This window comes from Mobula birostris, chromosome 13 (assembly GCF_030028105.1).
Source record: "Mobula birostris isolate sMobBir1 chromosome 13, sMobBir1.hap1, whole genome shotgun sequence".
Lineage (NCBI taxonomy): Eukaryota > Metazoa > Chordata > Chondrichthyes > Myliobatiformes > Myliobatidae > Mobula > Mobula birostris.
Window position 1 is genome coordinate 20,319 of NC_092382.1, and position 26,240 is coordinate 46,558.

General features: G+C 46.0%; 1 protein-coding gene across 1 annotated transcript; it reads right to left on the reverse strand.

Moving 5' to 3' along the window:
- On the reverse strand, window positions 1-24,816 carry LOC140207421 (NACHT, LRR and PYD domains-containing protein 3-like). The gene is made up of 12 exons (XM_072275947.1): window positions 24,780-24,816; window positions 21,637-21,728; window positions 19,717-19,887; window positions 13,406-13,577; window positions 13,242-13,307; window positions 7,154-8,921; window positions 5,965-6,051; window positions 1,554-1,724; window positions 1,228-1,398; window positions 902-1,072; window positions 253-420; window positions 1-88 (listed from the first exon to the last, which is right to left on the reverse strand). The coding sequence occupies exons 1-12, from the start codon at window positions 24,814-24,816 to the stop codon at window positions 1-3; spliced, it is 3,162 nt and encodes a 1,053-aa protein (XP_072132048.1).
- Window positions 24,817-26,240: the final 1,424 nt, after the last annotated feature.

The following is a 26,240-nucleotide window of genomic DNA, read 5'->3' on the forward strand; positions in this document are numbered from 1 at the left end:
TCACACATCCACTGTCAGTCCGTGTCTGTGTCCCCACAGAGATTTCAGTTCCTTCCTCCCGATCTCACTGAACCGATTGTCCCACAGCCTAAAACCGATGGAAGAATAAAGATGAAATAAACAGAATACACAACAGTGTCAGTATCAGCGGACTGGGGTTAATGTTTCAACAACACTCACAGACAAATCTCACCAGAAAACCCGAGGATCCGCTGATATTTTATCACGTTGAACATTAACACAAACTCTCACCTGATCCACATCAGACTCGGGTGGGTCAGTATGAGGCAGCGGAGAGCGGGGACAGATCGGTCTGTGAGGGAGTTTGATACCAGGCTCAGCTCCGTCAGTGATGGGTTTGTACTGAGAGCAGAGACGAGATCCTCGGCACCAGAATCTGTGAGACCGACACTGAACAGCCTGGAGATGAGAGAGAGTGAGGGTGAAGGACACAGAGAGACAGGAGACGGTACAAATCCCCAGTGTTTATCAGTAACACAATTACTGATCACATTAATGTTCAGTGTCAGACACCCAGTGACTGTAAACACAATCTCCCACAGTCTGGTACTTACCACAGTTTCTGTATTTTACACTCCGGGTTCCTCAGAGCCGCAGACACCAGTTTCACTCCTGAATCTCCAAATTTATTATCACCCAGCCTCAGCTCTGTCAGTGATGGGTTTGTACTGAGGGCGGAGGCGAGATCCTCGGCACCAGAATCTGTGAGACCGACTCTCTCGAGCCTGGAGATGAGAGAGAGTGAGGGTGAAGAACACAGAGAGACAGGAGACGGTACAAATCCCCAGTGTTTATCAGTAACACAATTACTGATCTCATTAATGTTCAGTGACAGACACCCAGTGATCGTAAACGCAATCTCCCACAGTCTGGTACTTACTCTAGTTTCTGTATTTTACACTCCGTGTTCCGCAGAGCCGCAGACACCAGTTTCACTCCTGAATCTCCCAGTTTATTACCACTCAGGTTCAGCTCCGTCAGTGATGGGTTTGTACTGAGCGCGGAGACGAGATCCTCGGCACCAGAATCTGTGAGACCGACATTGTCCAGCCTGGAGATGAGAGAGAGTGAGGGTGAAGGACACAGAGAGACAGGAGACGGTACAAATCCCCAGTGTTTGTCAGTAACACAATTACTAATCACATTAATGCTCAGCGGCAGACACCCAGTGACTGTAAACACAATCTCCCACAGTCTGGTACTTACTCCAGTTTCTGTATTTTACACTCCGGGTTCCTCAGAGCCGCAGACACCAGTTTCACTCCTGAATCTCTCAGGTTATTAGCACCCAGGTACAGCTCCGTCAGTGATGGGTTTGTACTGAGAGCGGAGGCGAGATCCTCGGCACCAGAATCTGTGAGACCGACATCTTTCAGCCTGGAGATGAGAGAGAGTGAGGGTGAAGGACACAGAGAGACAGGAGACGGTACAAATCCCCAGTGTTTATCAGTAACACAATTACCAATCACATTAATGTTCAGTATCAGACACCCAGTGACTGTAAACGCAATCTCCCACAGTCTGGTACTTACCACAGTTTCTGTAATTTACATTCCGGGTTCCTCAGAGCCGCAGGCACCCGTTTCACTCCTGAATCTCCCAGTTTATTATAACTCAGGTTCAGCTCCGTCAGTGATGGGTTTGTACTGACAGCGGAGGCGAGATCCTCGGCACCAGAATCTGTCAGATCGACTCTCTCCAGCCTGGAGAAGCGAGAGAGTGACACAGACAGACAGGAGACGGTACAAATCCCCAGTGTTTATCAGGAACAGAATTACTGTTATTTTCTTCAGCACGACTGCGCAAGTCGGCTAGTGAGAACAGCGAGAAGAGTTTAAAAAGAAGACAAATTTACAGAGCGGGCGATGGCACAGTGGGAGACAGAGTAGGAAGGTTTTGGCTCAACGGGGCTTCGACGATGACGGGTCGAGGCGAGGTAGGTTATCTGTTTAGAATACAGACAGAAAGTATGTGTGTGAGGCTGGTTAACTCTGCTCGGTGTCAGATGTGGGAGATCCTGGAGACTCCCAGCCTCCCAGACGGCCATATCTGGACCAGGTGTGTCGAGCTGCAGCTCCCTTGGGAACTGGAGATGCAGCTCGATGCCCTTCGTCTGGTCAGGAAAAGCGAGGAGGTGATAGATAGCAGATATTGACAGGACGTCACTCCGGGGCCACGGGAGACAGACAAGTGGGTCACAGTCAGGAGAGTGAAGGGGTAGAGTCAGTTACTAGAGAGTACCCCAGTAGCCGTACTCTTTTATGATAAGTATTCCCATTTGAGAACTGCTGGAAGCGGGGTGGGGGCGGCCTACGGGGGGAAGCAACAGCGGCCACACCTCTGGCATAGAGTCTGGCCCTGTGGCTCAGAAGGATCGGAAAAGGAAGAGGAAGGCAGTATTGATAGGGGTCTCCATAGTTAGGGGGTCAAACAGTCGATTCTGCGGATGCAGGAAAGAAATGCGGATGGTAGTTTGCCTCCCAGGTGCCAGGATCCAGGATGTTTCCGACTGCGTCCAAAATATCCTGCGGTGCGATGGAGAACAGTCAGAAGTTGTGGTACCTATCGGTACCAATGACATAGGTAGGATGAGGGAAGAGGTCCTGAAAACAGACTACAGGAGTCAGAAAAGAAGGTGAGAAGCAAGACCGGAAATGTAGTAATCTCGGGATTACTGCCTGTGCCACGCGACAGTGAGTATAGGAATAGAGTGTGGTGAAGGATAAATGCGTGACTGAGGGATTGGAGCAGGGGGCAGGGATTCATATTTCTGGATCATTGGGACTTCTTCTGAGGCAGGTGTGACCCTCACAAAAAGGACGGGTTGCACTTGAATCCCAGGAGGACCAATATCCTGGCGGGGAGGTTTGCTAAAGCTATTGAGGAGAGTTTCAGCTAGAATTGCTGGGAGGTGAGAAACGAACTGAAGTGACGGAGGAAAGAGAAGTTGGCTCACAAATAGAGAAAGTTTGGAGACGGTGTGAAAGGGAGGATAGGCAGGTGATAGAGAAGGGACGCACTCAGTCCGATGGTTTGAAATGTGTCTATTTTAATGCAAGCAGTATTATGAACAAAGAGGATGAGCTTAGAGCGTGGATCAGTACTTGGAGCTATGATGTTGTGGCCATTACAGAGACTTGGATGGCTCAGGGGCAGGAATGGCTACTTCAAGTGCCGGGTTTTAGATGTTTCAGAAAGGACAGGGAGGAAGGCAAAAGAGGTGGGGGTGTGGCACAGTCGATGAGAGGTAGTCTCACGACTGCAGAAAAGGAGGAAGTCATGTAGGGGTTGTCTGCGGAGTCTCTGTGCATCGCAGAGGCCAATAACAACTACTGGGTGTTTTTTTACAGATCACCCACCCAATAGTAACAGGGACATTGAGGAGCAGCGAGGGAGACAGATTCTGGAAAGGAATAATAATTACAGGGTTGTTGAGGTGGGAGATTTTAATTTCCCAAATATTGATTGGCATCTCCCTAGAGTGAGGGGTTTAGATGGGGTGGAGTTTGTTAGGTGTGTTCACGAAGCTTTCTTGACACAATATGCAGATACGCCTACAAGAAGAGAGGCTGTACTTGAACTGGTATTGGGAAATGAACTTGGTCAGGTGTCAGGTCTCTCAGTGGGAGAGCATTTTGGAGATAGCGATCACAATTCTATCTCATTTATCATAGCACTGGAGAGGAATAGGAACAGACAAATTAGTGAAATGCTTAATTGGAGTAAGGGGAACTTGTAAGTATAAATTGGAAACAGATGTTTTCAGGGAAACATACCGAAGAAGTGAGGCAAATGTTCAGGGGATATTTGCGTGGGGTTCTGAGTAGGTACGTTCCAATGAGACATGGAAAGGATGGTCGGGTACAGGAACCATGATGTACAAAGTCTGTTGTAAATCTAGTCAAGAAGAAAAGAAGAGCTTACGAAATGTTCAAAAAACTAGATAATGATATGAATCTGGAAGATTATAAGGCTAGCAGGAAGGAGCTTAAGAATGAAATTAGGAGTTCTACAAGGAGACATGAGAATGCCTTGACGGGCGGGATTAGGGAAAACCCCAAGGCATTCTGCATGTATGTGAAGAGCAAGAGGATAAGATGTTAGAGAACAGGATCAAGCAAGTGTGACAGTAGAAAAGTGTTTATGGAATCGGAGGTGATAGCAGAGGTACCTGATAAGCTATTTGCTTCAGTATTCACGACGGAAAAGGATCTTTGCGATTGTAGGGGTGACTTGCAGTGAACTGAAAAGCTTGAGAATGTAGATATTAAGAAAGAGGATGTGCTGGAGCTTTTGGAAAGCATCAAGTTGGATGAGTCGCCGGGACCGGATGAGATATACCCCAGGCTACTGTGGAGGCGAGGGAGGAGATTACTGAGCCTCTGGCGATGATCATTGCAATGAGGACGGGAGAGGTTGCGGAGGACTGGAGTGTTGCAGATGTTGTTCCCTTATTCAAGAAAGAGAGTAGCGATAGGCCAGGAAATTATAGGCCAGCGAGTCTTACCTCAGTGGTTGGTAAGTTGATAGAGAAGATCCTGAGAGGTAGGACATTTGGAGAGACAAGATATGATCAGGAATAGTGCGCATGGCTTTTTCAAAGGCAGGTCATGCTTTACAAGCCTGATAGAATTTCTTGAGGATGTGACTAAACACACTGATGAAGGTAGAGCCATAGATGTAGTGTATATGGATTTCAGCAAGGCATTTGATAAGGTACCCCAGGCAAGGCTTATTGAGAAAGTAAGGAGGCATGAGACCCAAGGGGACATTGCTTTTCGGATCCAGAACTGGCTTGCCCACAGAAGGCAAAGAGTGGTTGTAGACGGGTCATTTTCTTCATGGAGGTCGGTCACCAGTGGTGTGCTTCAGCGATCTGTTCCGGGACCCCTACTCTATGTGATTTTTAGAAATGTGCTGGATGTGGAAGTGGAGGGATAGATTAGTAAATTTGCTGATGATACAAATGTTGGGAGTGATGTGGATAGTGTGGAGGGCTGTCAGAGGTTACAGCGGGACATTGATAGGATGCAAAACTGTGCTGAGAAGTGGCAGATGGAGTTCAACCCAGATAAGTGTGAGATGATTCATTTTGGTAGGTCAAATATGATGGCAGAATACAGTATTAATTGTAAGACTTTTGGCAGTGTGGAGGATCAGAGGGGTCTTGGCGTCCGACTCCATAGGACACCCAAAGCTGCTACACAGTTTGAATCTGTGTTTAAGAAGGCGTATGGTGTATTGGCCTTCATCAGTCGTGGGATTGAGTTTAAGGGCCGAGAGGTAAAGTTGTAGCTATAGAGGACACTGGTCAGATCCCAGTTGGAGTACTGTGCTCATTTCTGGTCGCCTCACTACAGGAAGGACTTGGAAACCATAGAAAGGGTGCAGAGGAGATTTACAAGGATGTTGCCTGGATTGGGGAGCAGGTCTTATGAGAATAGGTTGAGTGAACTCGGCCTTTTCTCTTGCAGTGACGGAGGATGAGAGGTGACCTGATAGAGGTGTACAAGATAATGAGAGGCATTGACCGCGTGGATAGTCAGAGGCTTTTCCCCAGGGCTGAAATGGCGAGCACGAGAGGGCATATTTTTAAGGTGCTTGGAAGTAGGTGCAGAGGAGATGTCAGGGGTAAGTTTTTTTTTTTAACGCAGGGAGTGGTGAGTGCGTGGAATAGGCTGCCGGTGGCGATGGTGGAGCCGGAAATGATAGGGTCATTTAAGAGACTCCTGGATGGCTACATGGAGCTCAGAAAAATAGAGGGCTATGGGTAAAGCCTAGGTAGTTCTAAGGTGCGGACATGCTCGGCACAGCCCTTGTGGGCCGAAGGGACTGTATTGTGCTGCAGGTTTTCTATGTTTCTATGTTTCTACTGATCACATTAATGTTCAGGGTCAGACACCCAGTGACGGTAAACACAATCTCCCACAGTCTGGTACTTACCACAGTTTCTGTATTTTACACTCCGGGTTCCTCAGAGCCGCAGACACCGGTTTCACTCCTGAATCTCTCAGGTTATTCCCCCCAAGGCTAAGCACAAACAGACAAATCGATGAACAAAGTGATTCAAACCGTGGGTCTGAGGGAATTTCTCTCACTCGGATATTTCAGGAAACATTAAACCCTTCAGTAAATCACTGATCGGAGTTCCCATCACTGTCAATGTCCCTCACTGCCCAGCTCCAGGGTATTGACCGAATGTCAGTAATTTAGTCTGTCGATGTGACCCTGTAAACTCCACATTTACTGTCTCATTCCCCGATGGCGAGAAATCTGTTCCTGATGTGAGAGGGTCGGAAGGGCAGGGTTGAAGGGTGGGAGACATTCCCACAGTGAGGAAGATTTGTTAATGGAAAAGTGTCGTGGGAGATGGTGGAAGAGATCCCAGCTGAGGCAAACGGATAGGAAGACAGATCCTGCAGGAGGAAGGTGATTGAGGAAGAGAGATCTCAGAGGAGGAAGGAGGAGGGGTCCCACAGGAGGAAGTAGGGATGGGGAAGAGAGATCTCATAAGAGGACACCGATGGGAAATGATAATCCAACAAGACGAGGGATTGCAGAAAAAAAGATTGCACGGGAGAGGTGGGATTGAACTGAGGCCCACAATCGAGATAGGAGGTGCCCGCTTGCGGTCTGGGTATCTGGTAGCGAGCGCAGTCACACAGGTGGACTGATGGTGACAGTCACACACGGGGAAGGGCAGGGGAGGATAATCTCACAATGGTATTTCTTGCCTTCTCTCTGGGACAGTCTGCTGACGGTCTCTTGTCCCTCACCGGGAAGGAGGTGTGAATCTCTGACCCACCTGCTGCAGTCAGAGTCAGTCTGGGTGTCAGTAACAGTGAGAAGGAACATTGTCAATGGACGTGTCACAGGCAGCAAGAAACATCGCCATTCCTGTGATTTACTACCATTAAACAAATGGCCATTGTTCACTGATATAAAGTATCCAACATCCCTTCACAAGGAACCACGGAAACCCGCCATAATTGAGAAATTACTGACCTATCCCTTGGCCATTTTTCACAATTCTTCACAATCTGATTTGCTACAGTTTTACCCCAATCCCTTAACATTGAAACAACATAACTGGACAGTTTCACAGTTCAGAGTGAGAGATAAATCAAGTTACCTCAACTCCTGGCACTTGTGCAGCCCGGGTCCCAGCCGCTGGATTCCTTCACACTGAATGTGGCAGTTCTCCAGGTCGAGGTGTTTTATTGTATCACAGTGTCCGATGACATGGGACAGGACCGCGCAGTCAACCGGATTCAGTGTCATTCCACGGAATGAAAGTGTTTCCACAGATCCCAGTGCGGCCTGAGCCAGTCCAGGATTCTGAGACTCAAACAGGTAGTGCAATGTGTTCAGGAGGCTCCTTTTACCAGCTTCACTCCTCGTGTTTCCACTCTGGCGTTTAACCTCCTCCTTCACCCAGTCAATCACCCGGCAGGTTGTTTGATGAGGAAACGGACCCAGAAACTCCTCCAGGCCCCGAGCTGTCATTGGGGAGGAGAGACCAGCAACAAAACGGAGAAATACCTCAAATCGCCCATCTGTCGTGTTGTGGGCTTCAGTGAGGAATTTCAGGATATTCCCGGGATGTAGAGTCAGGAATTGTGCGACTGCAGCTACAAACTCTTGGATGGTGAGGTGTGGGAATGTGTACACCACGCTCTGGGCAGAATCCTCTCTCTCCAAAAGCTCCATCAGGAACCCGGACAGGAACTGGGAAGGCTGCAGATTGTAGTTGATCAAATCTCCATCTGTAAACACAATCTTCTTCTCGGACACTCCTCTGAAGGCCATCTGACCAACCCTGAGTAACACATCACGGGGGTTCTCAATCTCACGGCCGTGGTTTTTCAGGATGTTGTAAATATAGTAGGAATACAGTTGGGTGATGGTCTTGGGAACTCGCTGCGGGTCCCTGACTCTTTGTGTGAAGAAGGGGCCGAGCGCCAGAGCGAGGATCCAGCAGTAGGAGGGGTTGTAGCTCATGGTGTACAGGATCTCGTTCTCCTTCACGTGTTTGAAAACAGCTGCTGCCACCGTCTGATCTTCAAAATGCCTGATGAAATACTCCTTCCGTTCCTCACCAACAAATCCCAGGATTTCAGCCCAGACACTGATCTCAGCCTTTTCCAATAAATGTAACGCAGTTGGGCGGGTGGTCACCAGCACTGAACACCCTGGGAGCAGCTTGCCCTGGATTAAACTGTACACAATGTCAGACACTTCACACCACCACTCGGGATCTGGGCACTGGTGCTTGGGTTCTCTGTCTCTCCGACTGTCAGCAAAATCGATTCTGTGTTTGAATTCATCCAAACCATCGAAAATAAACAGCAATCCCTCTGGGTTCCGCCAGACCTTTCTCAGTAAATTCCCAAAGTAAGGATACTGATCCAGAATCAGTTCCCTCAGGTTTATTCTGCAGTTAATGGAGTTTAAATCTCGGAATTTGAAACAGAAGACAAAATGGAATTGTTGGTATATTATCCCTGTGGCCCAGTCATAAACAATCTTCTGTACCATTGTTGTTTTCCCGATCCCCGGGACTCCGGCTACTGCTGCCGAACGTCCCGAAGTTGATCGTGTGAAGAATCTTTTCATTTTGTTCCGAAAACTATGTGAGTAACTATTCTGAAACAGATGAGCAATCGGGATTTTCTCCAGCTCTCTACAGAGATGTTCCTCTCTCCACTCCTCGTGGTCTCTGCCTCTTGCCAGCAGCTCATGTTCCACCAGTCTCCGGTCTCGAACAGTAGAAATGACCGTGAGCTCAGCGTATCGATCAACCAGCTGGAAAACCTTCACCTTCTCCCTCATCAGGATCGTGTTCACTCTCAGGGTTTCAGTTTGTGCCCGCAGAGTCTCCTTGTGTTTCTGCTGAACATCTTAGGATGGACAGAAATAGGTGGTCAATGCCCAATCTGATGAACACGGAACACCCACGCATTTCCCCTAATAATAAAAATAAAAAATCTTGTTAACGACACTGTTTGGGTGAAATCGGGAAACCAGAAGTAAGAGTGTCTCAAAATGAACGGTGGCCCCAGAACATTTCTGATCTGATTCAGATTCGCTGTTCAACGCTCCGCTCTCCCCTCTGTTCGTAGTTTGCAGAGTCCCCGGTGTAACAGCGAGCACCAAGTTCATACGTGATTCTGGAGAGGAGAGTGTTGTGTGGAGCGGGTGGTTTGAATGCATTCCCTTCTCAGGTTCTGCTGAACAGAACAACGCTGCAGAGGGTGACATCCCTTTTACTTTTCTCATAACGAGCCTGATGTTCTTGATCGTCCTTTAGGTTTTACTGAGTTTCCTTTTCCAGGCTGAGACAGTCACGGTTTAACACCCCGCTGTCTCTTATTCTCTGAGAAGCTGGTACATGAACTCAGGCAATACACCCCCACCACTCCTCTACAGTCTCCTCTACGCCAGAGACCTTGTACATGATGGGCAAGAAACTGAAAAGGATGGCAGCAGTCACAGGCGACTCTATAGTCGTGTCAATTTTGCTACCAATGACATAGGAAGCAATGACGGAGGAGGTCTGGAAAACAGAACATAGGGAGATGAGAAGCTGGAACTCAAAGATAGTAATCTCCGGATTTCTGTCCGTGCCAGAGGTGGCAGATAAATGCGTGGCTGAAGAATTGCAGAGGGAGGCAGGGATTCAGGCTTTTGGATAATTGGGACAACGTTTGGGGCAGGCATTACCTGTGCAAAATGGACAGGTTGCAGAAATCCGACGAGGACCAATATTCCTGTGGACAGATTTACTGGAGCTGTTGGCAGTGTTTTAATCTAATATGGCAGGGAATTGGGAACCAGGATGAAGAGCTGATGATGAGAGCCAACGGGCTTACAAGTAGATGATAGGTGTCACAGGACAAGCTCATGATTGGGTGGAAATGCAGACAGATCAAAGTGTTGAATTGCACCACAGAGGCAAAATTCAAAAGGACGCAGATGCAGAACTGAACACGTTGTATTTAAATGTGCGTATAGCATTCGGAACAAGGTGGACGAACCCTTGGTGCAATTATATATTCTTCGGTATGATGTTGTAGGCGTCAGTGAGTCGTGGCTAAATGAAAGTCATAGTTGGGAGCTCAACATCAAAGAACATACTTTGTATCCAAAGGACAGGTAGGATGACATAGGTGGTGGTGTGGTTCTATTGGTTCGAGAAGGAATTACATCTTTAGAAAGACGTGATCAGAATAGGATCAGAAAATGTTGAATCTTTGTGGGTGGAGGTAAGAAATTACAAGGGTTAAAAAAGAAAAAAAATTAGAATCATATATAGCCCTCCAAATAGTAGCCAAGAGGAGGGGTTGAGATTGAAAAGGGAGCTGGAAAAGGCATGTAATAAGGGTAATGACACAATTGTAATGGGGGACTTCAATATGCAAGGAAAATAGCAAAATTATGCATACTTAAAATGTCAGGTCTTAAGAGAGGCAATTTATTGATTGCCGACAAGATAACTTTGTAGAGCAGCTTGTGCTTGAGACTACGCGGGGAAATGCTATCTTAGATTGGGTGTTGTGTAATAACCCAGGTCTTAATATGGAGCTTAATGCATAGGAACCTTAGGAGGCAGTGATCCTAAAATGATGGAATTCAAACTGCAATTTGAGAGGGAGAAACGTAACTTACCTGTATCAGTATCGCAATGGAATAAAGCGAATTACAGAGGCATGACAGAGGAGCTTTACCAGGTGGTTAAGGAGGATTGTAGTGGGAATAGCGGCAGAACATAGATGGCTGAAGTTTCCTGGAATAGTTCACAAGGTGCAAGATAGACACGGCCCACAGAGGAAGAAGTTCTCAAACGGCAGGGGTAGGCAACCGTGATTGACAAAAGAAGTTAAGGACTGCATAAAAGCCAAGGAAAGGGCTTATAAGGTAGCAAAGGTGAGTGGAAAGTTGGATGAATGGAAAGGTTTTAAAATCCAACACAAGGCAACTAAAAAAGCTATAAGAAGGGAAAAATGAAATATTGGGGCAGTCAAGCCAATAATATAAAGCAGGATAATAAACACTTCTTTCAGGTATATGAAGAGTAAAAGGAAGGTGAGAGTTGATATTGGAGCACTGGAAAATGATGTTGGTGAGATGGTAATGGGGGCTAAAGAAATAACAGAGAAGCCTAATGGGTACATTGCATATGCCTTCCCGTGGAAAATGCTAGGAGTATGCAGTGGTCCATAAGTGACAGGCAGTAGAATTGAGTGCCATTGCTATTACAAAAGAAAGGTCTTAAGTTGGATGTCACTCGGGCCAGATTGTCTACGTCCCAAAGTCCTAAGAGAGGCTGCTGGAGAGATAAAGGATGCATTGGCCATGACTTTTCAAGAACCTGTTGATTCTGCCATGGTCCCGGAACATCTGAAATATTCATTACAAATATTACTCCACTCGTTAAGAAAGGAGGAATGCAAAAGAAGGGAAATTATAGGCCAGTTGCCAAACCTCAGTGGTTGGGAAGGTGTTGGAGACTCTTACTAAGGTTGAAGTTTCGAGGTACTTGGAGACTAATGACAAAATACGTCAAAGTCAGCACGGTTTCTGTAAAGGGAAATCTTGCCTGCCAAATCTGTTCTTCGAGTAAGTAACACACAGGGTCAACGAAGGAGAGGCAGTGGACGCGATTTACTTGGATTTTCAAAAGGCATTTGATTCGGTGCCGCATATGAGGCTGCTGAACAAAATAAAATTCTATCACGTTACAGGAAAGATATTGGCATGTGTAGCGGAATGGCAGGAGGCAACGAGTGGGAATAAAAGGGGCCTTTTCTGGTTGGCTGCCTGTGACTAGTATTCCGCAGGTTTCATTGTTGAATCTTCTGCATTTGACATTGTTTATCAATGATTTGGATAATGGAATTAATGCCTTTGTGGCAAAGTTTGTGGTTGATGCAAGATAGGTGGAGGGGTAGGTAGTGCTCAGGAAGCAATGCGTTTGCACCAGAATGTAGACAAATTGGAAGAATGGGTTAAAAAAGAGGCAGATGGAATACAGTTTTGGGAAATGTATGATCATGTATTTTGGTACAAGGATAAATAGTGTGGACCATTATCTCAATGGGAGGAACGTTCAAACGTCAGAGGTGCAGAGGGAATTAGCAGTCCTCCAGCAAGATTCCCAGAAGATTAATTTACAGGTTGAATCTGTAGTAAAGTAGGCAAATTCAACATTGACATTTATTTCAAGGGGAATCGAATATAAAAGCAAGGAGATAATGCTGAGCCTTTTGTAAGTATGTAGTCAGGCCGCACTTGGAGTTTTGTCAACCGTTTTGGACCAGATACATCAGAAAAGATGTTCTGTCATTGGAGAGAGTCCAGAAAGATTCACGAGGATGATTCTGGGAATGAAGGGGTCAACACATGAGGAGCGTTTCAGCAACTTTGGGCCTGTAGTCAATGGAATTTAGTGGGGTACGGGGGGCATCTCTTTGAAACGTACCAAATGCTGAAAGGACCAGATAGGGTGGATGTGCAGAGTATGTTTCCTATGGTGGAAGCATCCAGAACTGAAGGGCACAGCACCAAAATTGAGAGGCGATCCTTTAGAACAGGTAAGGAGGATTATTTTAGCCAATGAGTACTGAATCTCTGGAATGCTGTTCCACAGACGGCAGTGGAGGCCGCGTCCATGAGTATATTTAAGGAGGAAGTTCCTGATCGGTCAGGGCATCAAAGAATATGGTGAGAAGGCAGGTGTATGGGGATGAGTGGAATCAGGGATCAGCCATGATGGAATGGCGGAGTGGACTCGACGGGCTGAATGGCTTAATTCTGCTCCCATATCTTGTGTTCTTATGGAGAATGACATCAAATCTCAACTCCACTTTGGATCCGAAGTGTGAGACTTAACATGCTGATGTTGAATATTCCAATTGGAGAGGTCTGACTTCAGTTTTGACAGATCTCGGAATATTTGGCGCTAGGGAAAGGGGAACGCGGAGGTTTCCTCTCTGACCGACGGGAATGTCTGTTTAGCAATTTCATAGATGTCTCCAGGTGGACAGCCGAAAACCCAGGCGGTACAAGGTGTTCTGAAAAATGCAAGCGGTTACAGCTTCCAGCCACAGCATCAAAAAGTTTCTCCCAAACTCTAACAGTCTCTAAACATGCCTCTAAAGACAGGTATTCAAGCTCTCTGAGTGAAGTACAGACTTTTAGATTTTCGTTCCATCGCTTACCTTTCAGATGCGCGGGCACTTCAGATACACCCCGCTCAGTGTCCATGTAGGCGAACTGGGCATCACCTGTTCAAACAGATTAACCTGCATGAAGTCTGTTCTGTGTAATACTGTAAATTCATCAGCATTTACATCTGTAACACACAGTGTATTGTTCACCGTACCACGTTCCCGTATTTCATTCAATATTCTGCTCAGCTTCGGTAAATGGTGGTGCAGTTTCACAAAGGATTCCCACATCACTCTCCGGGCCCCGGAGCCCTTCTCCATCACCAGATTCAGGAGGAGTTTGGAAGCGCCCGCTCGGTTTCCCTTCTCCGCCAGCTCAGTCACGCTCTGTAATGAACAATGGGGAATATATTGAGGAGCGGAGGGATGGGTACAAATCTACCCTGAACATGGACATTCTGCTCACCACAGATCACTAACAGCCGTTGAAGTGTTCATAGCGGGGGAAAGAGTTTAAAATAAGTTATCGTGGTCAGTCATGACTTTCTGAACGCCACAGATTGCGGGGTGCTTATCCAATAAGCAAGGTTAAACGGAGCACACATAGTGTGAGTGAGCCAGAGACTGAGTGGGGAGTTGAGGCTTTGTGTCAGAGAGGGTTCAACGGGGAGAGGCGGAGGCTTTAGGTAGATTTTGGGTAATATTTCCCTTCTCTTTTTCACGGTTAGAACACTGGGAATGTCAGGCAGGATAGTGGAATGCTCTTCCTATGGGGCGTGGCAAGATAGGGAGACCTCCAGTGTCCCTGACAACTGCAGCTCAAGAATTTCATCGAGCTGCAGCTTCTTACAGGCTGTGCTAAGGAATTGGAGCTGGAGATGGATGAACCCAGCTTCATTCAGGATGCTGAGAGGTTGACTGACAGGCTATACGGGGAGGGAGCTCTACCCAAGGCGCTGGACACAAGTAACTGGGTGACTGTCAAGTGCAGGCAATCGGAAAGTCTCCTTGCAGGGAATTCCTCTATAACAGGTATACGGCTTACAGTTGCTGGGTATGACCTAGCAGAAGAAAGGCACGGCAGTTATGCCTCCGGCACTCTGTTTGCCTTTGTGACTCGGAAGGGGTGAGAAGAGGTGGGCTGCACTGAAAGGGGGAATAGTTTGAAGACCAGAGTGGAGGTTCTGTTGACGAGAATAGATTTCTGAATGGTGAGTTGCCAAGGTCAGGGTTGTCTCGGATCGAGTTTGAAGGGTAGGGTGAGCGGCCACAGGTCGTGGTTCACGTTGGTACGAATGACAAGTGCAGGAAGGATGATGAGATCCTACAAAGTGAGTGCATGGAGTTAGATCCTCAGGCTAAAGGGCTGTTCTCTCAGGATTGCTACCCGTACCACGTGCTAGTGAGGCCGGACACTGGCCGATAATACTGTCTAACGTATGCCTGATGAAACGGTGCATGATGGAGAACTTCAGATGTTTGATGAAATGGTGCATGATGGAGGGCTTCAGATGTTTGCATGATTGGGCTCTCTTCCAAGGAAGGTGGGACCTGGAGAGACGTGATAATTTTGTATCCAAACTAGTAGCGACTGATACCCTTGCGGGAATGGTTGTTAGCGCTGCAAGGGGGAGGTGTTAATATTGAGTTGCAGGGTGACAGAAACATGGAAAACCAACAGCACAATGCAGGCCTTTCGGCCCACAAAGTTGTGAGAAGCCTTAGAAATTACTAGGGTTACGCATAGCCAAATATTTTGCGAAGCTCCATGTACCTATCCAAAAGTCTCTTAAAAGACAATATCATATCCGCCTCTGCCACAGTTGCCGGCAGCCCATTCCACGCACTCACCACTCTCTGCGTTAAAAAATTCTTACCACTGACATCGTTGGAATTTAGAAGATTGAGGGGGGGATCTGATTGAAACGTATAAGATCCTAAAGGGATTGGACAGGCTAGATGCAGGAAGATTGTTCCCGATGTTGGGGAAGTCCAGAACGAGGGGCCACGGTTTGAGGATAGAGGGGAAGCCTTTTAGGACCGAGATTAGGAAAAACTTCTTCACACAGAGAGTGGTGAATCTGTGGAATTCTCTGCCACAGGAAACAGTTGAGGCCAGTTCATTGGCTATATTTAAGAGGGAGTTAGATATGGCCCTTGTGGCTACGGGGGTCAGGGGGTATGGAGGGAAGGCTGGGGCGGGGTTCTGAGTTGGATGATCAGCAATGATCATAATAAATGGCGGTGCAGGCTCGATGGGCCGAATGGCCTACTCCTGCACCTATTTTCTATGTATGTTTCTATGTATCTCCTCTGTAGCTACTCCCCAGCAACTTCAACCTGTGTCCTCTTCTGCCAACCATTTCAGCCCTGGGAAAAAGCCTTTGACAATCCACACGATCAACGCCTCTCATCATCTTACTCACCTCCATCAGGTCACTTCTCATCCTCCGTCTCTCCAAGGAGAAAAGGCCGAGTTCACTCAACCTATTCTCATAAGGCATGCTCACCAATCCAGGCAACATCCTTGTAAATCTCCTCAGCACCCTTTCTAAGGTTTCCATGTCCTTCCTGCAGTGCGGCGACCAGAACTGAGAACAGTATTACAGGTAAGGTCTGACCAGGGTCCTATATAGCTGTAACATTACCTCTCAGCTCCTGAACTCAATCCGACGATTGATGAAGCTCAATACACCGTAATCTTTCTTAACCACAGATTCAACCTGCGCAGCACCTTTGAGCGTCTTATGGACTCAGACTCCAAGATCCCTCTGATCTTCCACACTGTCTGGAGTCTTACCATTAATACTATATTCTGCCATCATATTTGACCTAACAAAATGAACCACTTTACACTTATCTGGGTTGAACTCCATCTGCCACTTCTCAGCCTAGTTTTGCAACCTATCAATGTTCCGCTGTAATCTCTGACAGCCCTCCACACTATCCACAACACTTATAACCTTAGTGTAATCAGCAAACTTACTAAGCCAGATGAAGAACCAGAGTGGCTAATGGGGTGATTGTGTGGGAAATATTTTGTTAAGCCGACATAGAAAGTCAGGAAACCACACGATGGTCATGGTGAAACTAATGTTCCGAATGCGTATTATTTCAATGCAAGGAGTATTGTAGGGAAGGTATTTAGGCTTAGAGCATGGATCAGCGCATTCAATGACAACATTGGAACCTTTGATGTGATTTGTTTGGAGGAGGTGCGGGATTGGCAGTTCAGCATTCCAGGGTTCCGTTGCGTTAGACATGATTCGATAGAGCGGGAGGGATTAAAGAAGGAGGGGTGGAATAACTATTCAGGGAAAATGTCACCGTATTACTCAGAGAAGACAAACTAGAGAGCTCATTCACTGAGGCCACATGGGTGAAACTGAACAATAAGGAAGGGATGGCCACGTTAATGTATTATATTATATAGCACCCAATAGTCAATGGGATTTAGAGGAAAAAATGAGTAGAGAGATCGCAAACAACTGCAAAAAACACGAGGTCCTGATGGTACATAATTTTATCTTTTATTGACTGGAACACCCATATTTTAAAGGGCTGGACGGGATACTGTTGGTCAAATATGTTCAAGCAAATTTCCGTAATCAATATATTGAGGTCATAACTATAGACAGTGCGTACTGGAATTCTATAAGGGAACAGGACAGGGCAGGTGACAGAGGTGTGCCCAAGAGAACACTTTGGATCCGGCGATCATAATGTCATTTGTTTAAAGATCATTATGGAAAAGGAAAGGTCCGTTACTCGGATTAAGATTCTAACTTGGAGAGAGTGCAATATTAATGGTATCAGAAAGGATCTGACGAAAGTGGATTGGGTCAGGTTGTTTTCTGGTACAGATGTGCTTGGTAAGCGTGAGGCCTCCAAAACTGAAATTTTGAGAGTACAGAGTTCGAACGCATAAATTACCATAAGTAAAGAGTTTGAATGTTCCTGACGGAATAAAAGGAGAGGATAACATGTTTCGGGAACCTTGGCTTTTGAGAGATATTCAGGCCCTGAGCGCATAGCAAGTATAGGCTCGCAGGATCAAATGAGGTACTGGATGAGTACTAAAGGAAGAAATCAAGAGGGTTAAAATAAGGCATGAGTTTGCTCTAGCAGATAAGGGAAAAGAGAATCCCAAACTCTTCAGAGAGTTTATTCAGAGCAAAACTATACTAATGAACAAAATTGGTCCTATTGAGGTTCACAGTGGGCATTAATATATGATGCTGAAAGAGGTGGGAGAGATTTAAATAGATTTTCTTTGCATTTATATTTACTCAGGCGATATACAGAGTACTTAGAGTGAGGCAAAATTGCAGTGACAGCATGGACGCTGTACAAATTACATATGAGGAGGTGTTTGCTCTCTTGAAGCAGATTAGGGTGGATAAATCCCCAGGGTTTTCCTTCGTATCTTGTCTGCGGCGAGTGCAGAGATTGCATGTGCTCCAGCAAAGATATTTAAAATATCCGATGCGGAAGTATTGGAGAACAGCTAATGTTGATCTGAAAAGGCTGTAAGGATAAGCCAGGGAATTACAGGTTGGTGAGCCCAACACCAGTGATGATAAAGTTATTGGCAGGTATTCTGAGGGACTGGATGTGAGTATTTGGATGTACACAGATTGATTAGCAATAGTCAACACTGATTTGTGCTTGGTATATCCAGTATAACCAATCTTATGTTTTCTCGAGGATGTTACCAAGCGAGTAATGAAATCAAGTCAGTGGATGTTGTCTACATGGACTTCAGCAAGGCCCTTGACAAAGTTCATCATGGAAGCCTGGTCAATAAGATTAAGTCGCTTAGCATTCATGACATTCTTGTAGGTTAGTTTAGATATTGGATTCGTGAGAGAAGCTAAGAGAGCTAATTGAGGTTTTCTTCTGTAACTGGAGGTTTATGAGAAGTGGTGTGCTTCAGGGATCTGTGTTGTGTCTGACGTTGGTGTCTTATATATCAACGCTCTTGAAGATACTGTGGTAAACAGGTTCAGCAAATCTGTGGATGACAGCAAGGTAGTGACAGCCAGGAAAGTTATCACAGCTTCCAGAGGGACTTGGAACAGCTGGAAAAGAGTGGAATAAAATTGGGAGATAGAATTTAATGAGGACAAGTGTGAGGTGTTTTGAGGACAAACCACGATAGCACTAAAATATTGAGTGGTAGGGCATCGGGCAGTGCGGTAAAACCAAGATATCAGAGAAAACAGACACAAACTTTCTTGAAAGTGTTGTCGAAGGTAGATAGTGTTGTAAAGCTTAAAGGACATGGGTCTTCATAAATCAAAGTTTTGAATACAAAGCTTGGGATACAGGCACGTTCAACAGAGTTGTTAGGGAGGGTTTAAACTAATATGGCAGGGGGTTGGGAACCAGAGTGTTAGGGTTGAGGATGGGGAAAACAGAGATGATAGAAAGGACAGGCTGGAGATGAATCTTAATTACAGCCAGTGGCATGGGTTACAGGGCAATAGAGGTGTAGTGCAGTTACATCAGAGAGCAACAAATGCTCGACTGCAAGTGTTATGTTTGAAGACACACAACAAAAGAAATAAAACGGACGATCTTGAACTTCAGCAACAGATTGGCAAGTTGACTTTGTAGCCATTCCAGAATCCTGGCTAAAGGATGGCAGCAATTGGGAGCTGAAAGTCCAAGGATATACAGTGTATTGGAAAGGTTGGTTAGTAGGTAGAAGGGCTGGTGTAGCCCTGTGTATAAGAAATAATATCAAATCATTAGATAGACAATGACATAGGATCGGAAGGTACAGAGGCTCTATGGGTTGAGTTAAGAAATGACAAGGGTAAAAGAACCCTAATGGCAGTTGTATAAGGCCTCCAAACAGCAGCCGGGATGTGGATTACAAATTACAGCAGGAGATAGAAAAGGCGCGTCAGAACGGCAATATCACTGTAATCGTTGGGTATTTGAACATGAAAGTGGTTTGGGACAACCAGGCCAGTGATGGACCTCAAGAGAGAGAATTTGTAGAATGTCTAAGGGATAGCTTTTTAGAACAGCTTGTTTTTGAGCCCACTACCGGATCGGCTGTGCTGTGCTGTGCTGGGTGTTGTGCACTAATCTGGAGGTGATAAAAGAGCTTAAGGTTAGGGAACATTTGATTTGTGGGGAATCCCGGGGATCATCAAGAGAATACAGACTGGTGAATGGCCATTAAGGTCGACCACTGGCCACATAATGTGATGTCAGACAGAGTGGTGTGAAGTGGTTCTCTGTCCAAATGTAATGTACGTCAAGTGTCACATCACTAAAGCCGCATATCTGTATCCTAACCTGTCCAAAACTGAATGTGTTCAGAAAACTGGACAGAGGCTTATATTGGTGAATAAAGGTTCAGTGTATCGGCAACGAAAACTCTTTTCTTGATGTTGACCACAAGCATTGCAGGATTTTCATTGCCCAGTGGTAGGGGTGTCGTTACACCGGTTCTGTCGGTCTATGATAAATTCAGTAGAATCTGCGCTCAATCTACGTCCATTCCACTTACGTGATACTCTGGCCCGGTGAAGTGATCCTCGCCCATTAACATAAAGCCGACTCCCTCCACACCCTCCTCAATCGCCTGCTCCAGTCGCTCCATGTAGAATCCCGTCAACCGGAACAGTTGGTGATCCTCACAATTTGACAGGAAGGCGGAGATTGCGGAGTTCAGATCTGTAGTCAGTCACAGAACATTAAATAATAGACTGTACCATGCGTATGCGGACACGATGCCAATTTAAACCAATCCCATCTTCAGCAATATGATCAATATCCCGGTCTTCTCATGAGTTCAAACGCCTCTCAGATGTTGCTGAGAATCGGATTCCAGCCCCTCCCTTGGCAGCTCATCCCAGTCACTGATCACTCTCTGTGGAAAACCACGTTCAACCTTCCCCATTAACCTTCAAGCTATTTACATCAGAGCTTGTTGTTTGCACCGAGTCACAGACTATCGAACCTCCTATGTCTCTCATAAATTTATAAACTTCTCTGAGATTAAGGCCTCAGTCTCCGACACTCCAGAGAAAGCAATCCAAGCTTGTCCGACCTCTTCCGGAAACCAATATTCTGTAATCTGGGTAACCGATTATATTCTGCGCGCACAATACTGATTTTTTTTCTCTTAACCAATGTCCATCTAGTTACAGCACAACTTTCTAAAACACATACTCGCACCTCCACTCGTCGTTGCACACTATCAATTGTGTTGCGACCTTCAGGGTGCTATGCACATCCGTCACAAGACCCGTCCATACATCAAACTTCACAACGGTCCCAGCATTCACTGTGCAGATCGCTTGCGAATTTGACCTTCCAAGGTTCAGCTTTTCACATCTGCCCGAATTAACTGTACCTGTTAGCTCTCTGTTCGTATTTTAGCGGATTTTGAACACTTTGACAGCAGTCTCAAATTTACACAACACCGCCAACTTCTGTAAATCGACGAATCAGTCCACCCATGCGGTTATATAATCATTTTGAGTAATAGATAGTTTACTATTAATTTATTTACATCACACGTGATGCATGGAGAGACAGTGATCCTTGCGAAGACTACTGGCCACAGACCTTCACCCAGAGGAATAATCCTCCAGTCCTGGCTCTATTTTATGTGACCAAGACATCTTTGAAATCAATGTACAAAGTCTCTGCTTAACATTCCTCCACCTGAAATGTCGATTGTTGATTTCCCTCTATAGATACTGCCTGACCTGCTGTTCCTCCAGCATTGTGCGCGTTGCCCTCTCTACTTACTCTCTTGTTTCACTTTAAAACTATTCACCAAGGACGTTCATTGCCTCGGTAGCCCCCTCAGATTCCCTGTTTAAAATTTCTCCTCTCGCTGTCTCCTGCACCCAGCCCGTTCTCCCTCAATATAACGTTCCTTAACTCGGCTACAGAAAACAAAAAGCGGGATACTCCCCTCATCTCCATTGTGCAACAACCAAAATATCCGGGGAGCATTCACCATTGCCCTTCGAAACAGATAAAAACATCTGTCTCTCTCACTGCGTGATGGAAGCATTTCCCACATCAGGATGTACAAAATACTGACAGAAATTCTGTCTGCTCCCTGGACTGTTACATTGCCTGCTATTGCATTCCTGTCAGAGTTTGCTGTATTCCTGTCTGAGTTTCGCCCATACCCACCTTATTCAGGAGCTCCTTCCCCCTTTCACTCAGGTGAAGATTTGCACGGTGAGCGGAGTGATTCGACCATTCCCGTTGTTAGGTTCCTGCGCTGGACCTGGTGAATTGTTCCGTTGTTCAAGTTCGCTTTATCAGTAGGGTCAATGATCCCGTTTAATGGCACTTTTTCTGTGCCCCTTTAGAGCGCAAGTTTATTCCTCTGAACTACTGATGATTTGATTACACGTGCGTCATAAGGACAAAGTTTTAATGAGAAAGAGCACAGTGAGCATACCTGTGTCCATTCTGACACTGACTGACGTTGGTTGATTGTCGCCTGCTCGTCCGCCGTCCGGGAGGAAGAAAGCATCACCCGCTGGCGATGATCTGAATTACACCAATAGAAAGAGTATGAGTCAGCTACTCTGCCCTTCAAATTTAAAACACTTTTGTAAGGTATGCTCAGTCTTCTACATTCCAGAGAGTAAAGACATAGAGTCGCCATCCTCTCCCCGGAACTGAGGCCTTCTGGCCCTGACAACGCACTCACAAATCTTCTCTGCACTCTTTCAACTTTAACCAAGCCTTTTTCAAACATAGTGGATGGAACTATACTTTGTACTGCAAACACAGTCTGATCAAGGACTTGTGCAACGGCACCATAGTGGTTAACGCAAGTCATTACAGTTCGAATGACCCGGTTTCAATTCTTGCCGCTCCCTGTCAGAGTTTGCAGGTTTTCCCATGATCTCATGGGTTTCCTCCAGGTGTTTCAGTTTCACTCCACAGTCTCAAGACGTACCGGTGGGCAGTTTAATTGGTCATTGTAAATTGTCCTGTGACAAGACTAGGATTAAATCTCGGACTTAATGGGCAGCGTGGTTCGCTGTATCTCAATAAAAAAAAAATGTCCCGTCTCCTTCACTCAGTACCCTGACTGTTGAAGGACGGCGTAATAAACACCTCTTCACCACCCTGTGTCGACAATCTCAGACCATGAGCTGCTTGTTGCAATATTCAGAACGAAACTGAAGAGCACCAGGAAAACCAACATACCAGAAGGTTGATGTTGATCGCATCCCTCAAGAATATGCAGTGGAAGTGAAGAACAGATTCAATGTATTAAACTTGGTAGAGAAAAAAGCCAGAAGAACTATGAAGAGATGTAAGGAGCATTTTACAAGAGGTGCCAACAAAAAAAATGCAGACAAAAGACCAGGAAAGCAAAATGCCTTTCTTGGAGGTAGATCAGCGAAGAGAAGTGAAGACCAATGGAGATTGGAACGAATACCTCCAAATGAACACAACGTTCAAGATTGAGAGGAAAGATAAGGAAACTTACTTGAAGCAGCGATGCAAAGAAGCTGAAGAAGCCAACAGAATATGAAAGAACAAGAGGTCTGTTCAAGATCATTAGAGAAATCAAAGGAACATTTCATGCAAAAATGAGCATAGTAAAAAAAAAAGGGAAGGACCTTACAGAAGCAAAGGCACCTGAAAGAGATGGCAGGAATAGACAGAAGAATTATACAGAAAAGATCCTAAAAGCGAAGACATCTGGACTGACCCCCATCGATCCAGAGCCGGATATTTTGGGAAGCGAAGTCGAATGGGCGATAAAAATAAAATTGTCAATAATAAGGCTATAGGATGTGAGAGGAGTCCAGTTGAATTGTTTAAAAGGTGATGCTGCAAAAGTATTGCATGCAAATTGCCAGGAGATCTTAAAAAAAATCAATGGCTTTTTAGGTTGGGGAAAAAAAAATCAGTTTATAGCCCAATCCCCAAGAAGGGAAATGTAAAGATATGTTGAAATTACCGAACAATTTCACTAATTTTACATGCTAGCAAGGTAAAGATGCTGAAAATCATGCAAGCGAAACTTCGGCAATATATGAGTCGAGAGCTGTCAGATGTACAAGCTGGCTTTAGAAGAGGCAGAGGCATCAGAGACCAAATTGCGAACCTACGCTGGATAATAGAGAAATCGAGGGAATTCCCGAAAAGCATTTATCTATTTTATTGACTACTCTAAAGCCTCCGACAGTGTGGATTATAATAAACTACGGCAAATCCTTAATGAAATTGGGATACCTAAACATCTGATCTGCCTTATTAGAAACTTGTACGAAGATCAAGAAACAGCAGTTAGAACTGAACACGAAACAACAAACTGCTTCAAGATTGGGAAAAGAGAGCGACAAGGCTGTATACTGTTACTCTACTTATTTAATCTCTATGCTGAACACGTCGTGAGGAATGCTAGTCTAGAGGACTCAAAATGTTGAAATCTAAATTACAGGATGAAAAATTAACAATCACAAATATGCAGGTGATACTGCTCTAATGGAAGAAAGCGTGGAGGTTCTGAGGAGGTTTCCACTCAAAGTGAAAGCAGAAAGAAACATTCAAGATTAAGAAAAGCAAGATTATGTCGATCAACCTTATTAACTCAGTGGTGATAAATGGAAAGGAAGTGGAAGTAGCGACGGATTTTGTCCTTCTTGGTTCAAAGATTTTAATAGATGGTAACTGCCCCCAAGAAATTAAACGGTCTTTACTTCTGGGTAGGGCAGCAATGGCAATTTAGATCAAATACTCAAAAGCAGAGACATAACATTGTCCATGAAGATCCGTAGAGTCAAGCCTATGGCATTTCCAGTTGTGATGTATGGTTGCGAGAGCTGGACTATTAGTGAGGCGGAACACAAAAGAATCAACATCATCGAACTTGGATGCTGGAGGAAAGTGTTAAGAGTTCATTTGACAGCAAGAATATCCAACAAGTCAATACTTGAAGAAGTACAGGCAGACTGCTCACGAGGAGGTTTGAAAAACTCACATATTTTGGCCACATCATGAGAAGACAGGATTTCTGTCATTGTCCGGTCCGTGAAGTCCGGGTTCCGGTTCACGGTCCCGTCCATGTACACCGGACCCCGGGTCTTCCTGCTGTCCCTTGTTTCAGTTTGGATTAATCATAGGCACCTGATGTTCGTCTTGATGCTGGGAATGTAAGTGACCCTGGGATCGAGTCTGGGTTCTGGTTCGTCTTGTCAGTATCCCCTTGGAGCAACCCGCCGGTGGAAGGCTAGAGCAGGCACTCGTGATCGCTAGGCCTGGTCGGAGGACTACCGCTTCATGAAGCCTTGTTGTCTCTAGTTGGAGAAGTCTTTGTCCTATCTATTCAGCCATTTCCTGGGTCAGCTGAGTGGCCGTCTGCCACTCCGAGCTAGATATGGTTTCAGCTGTTTCCGTAGCCAGCCAAAGTTGCTGGCTGCCCCGCGACTCGGAGCCACCCCGTACTGAGCTTCTTTCCTGTCCTTGATTCCGTGGGGTAAGTCAGGCCGTCATTACCGTTACTCTACGGTGGGATCTGTCCCTTCCCGTCCTCGCCTCCGTTGGGTAAGTCAGGCCGTCGTTGCCTTGGCGGTTTACCTCGGCAGTCATCAAGGTCCCGCATTCCAGGAATCATCCCGGCCCGGCGTCCTAGAAAGGGTCCCGGCCCTGCGTTCCAAGAAGAAGTACCTCGTCCTGCCCAGGAGTTCCTCATCCTGCCCAGGAATTCCTCGTCCTGCTCAGGAGTACATCGTCCTGCCCAGGAAAGCCTCGAAGAATCTAAGCCTTGTCCAGTCCTGTAGCCACGTCATGTCTTCGCCTAGTCCGGAGACCGACCCTGAGTCAAGACCCAGGTTCTGGGTTCCTACCCAGTCTCTGGCTCGGAGTCTATACCCAAGCCTCGAGGAACCCAAGCCTCGTCTAGTCCTGTACTCAAGCCTCGAAAACCCAAGCCACGAGGAACCCAAGCCATGTCCAGTCCTGTAACCACGTCATGACCTCGCCTGGTTCCAGGTCCGAGCCCAAGTCAAGACCCAGGTTCTGGGTCCTTGTCCAGTCCCTGGCTCGGAGTCCAAACCCAGGCTCCTAGCTCCCAGTTCCTTGTCCTCTTCCTGCTTTCCCAGGCAAGTTCCAACCAAAGTCTGTGTTCCTGTCCTGTCTAGTTCCCAGTACTGTAGTGCCTGTGTCTTGCATCTGGGTCCGCCATCAACGCCCCCCTTATGACAATTCCTCAGAGAAGCCTCCCATGTTAGGTAAGTCAGAAGGTAAAAGCAGAGGACAACAGAGGCTGCGATGGATAAATAATATTACCCATATAATGCGTATGACCGTGGGGGATCTTAGAGGGGTTGATGTGTAGTAACGCTGTTTTATTTACCTGTATTCATGGATTTTTCATGTATGTTTTGAATGACTATGAAACTTAACATAAATTGGTCAATGATTGCATCATAAACGAAACACAGAAATAAATTTAAATGTTTTCAGTATATAACAGACATGTAAGTGCTGAATTTTGTCGCTCAGATAAATTGGTAAGGCCGACAGCTCCAAGCATGTGTCCTCACAACACCAGCAGAGCAGCCTGCTGGCCCAAGGTGGGTCTGTTTACTCCGCTCTTTAAACCAAGACACCTCAAACAAAAGCGAGCCAGCGGGTCCTTCCGGCCCACCGTTTCATATTGTGAGGTCGTTTCTTGCTCTCCGAATTACCCCCACCCCTCACTTGCAGGTCAACAATTTACTGGTGTCCGCTACAAATATACTGAAGCCTTCTTCGTCCTCGTTAGTTCAGATCAGATAAAGTCCCTGCTCTCCCACTTCAATCCGTCTCCCTTACAGCTCTGCCATTTCCTTGGCGAGGAAGAGTGGCATTAACAAAGGAACAAGCTGATTGGATCTTTCCCGGGTGTCAAGTTAGGAAACACGTGGTGGGGGCTACGGAGGGACGCCTTAATGACGAAACCGATATCTCCATTGGTTGGTGTGCTAAATTGGCATTTGCTGTCACCAATGGGAGATAAGTAAATCTCACGTCACATCGCGGCAGTTATCTGACGGA

Coding starts and splice junctions, on each gene's coding strand:
- LOC140207421 (XM_072275947.1), bottom strand. CDS start 24,816: ATGATTCCTGGAATGCGGGACCTTGATGACTGCCGAG. Junction 1,399..1,553: donor TGTAAATTACAGAAACTGTG/GTAAGTACCAGA, acceptor TCTCATCTCCAG/GCTGAAAGATGTCGGTCTCA. Junction 421..901: donor TGTAAAATACAGAAACTAGA/GTAAGTACCAGA, acceptor TCTCATCTCCAG/GCTGTTCAGTGTCGGTCTCA.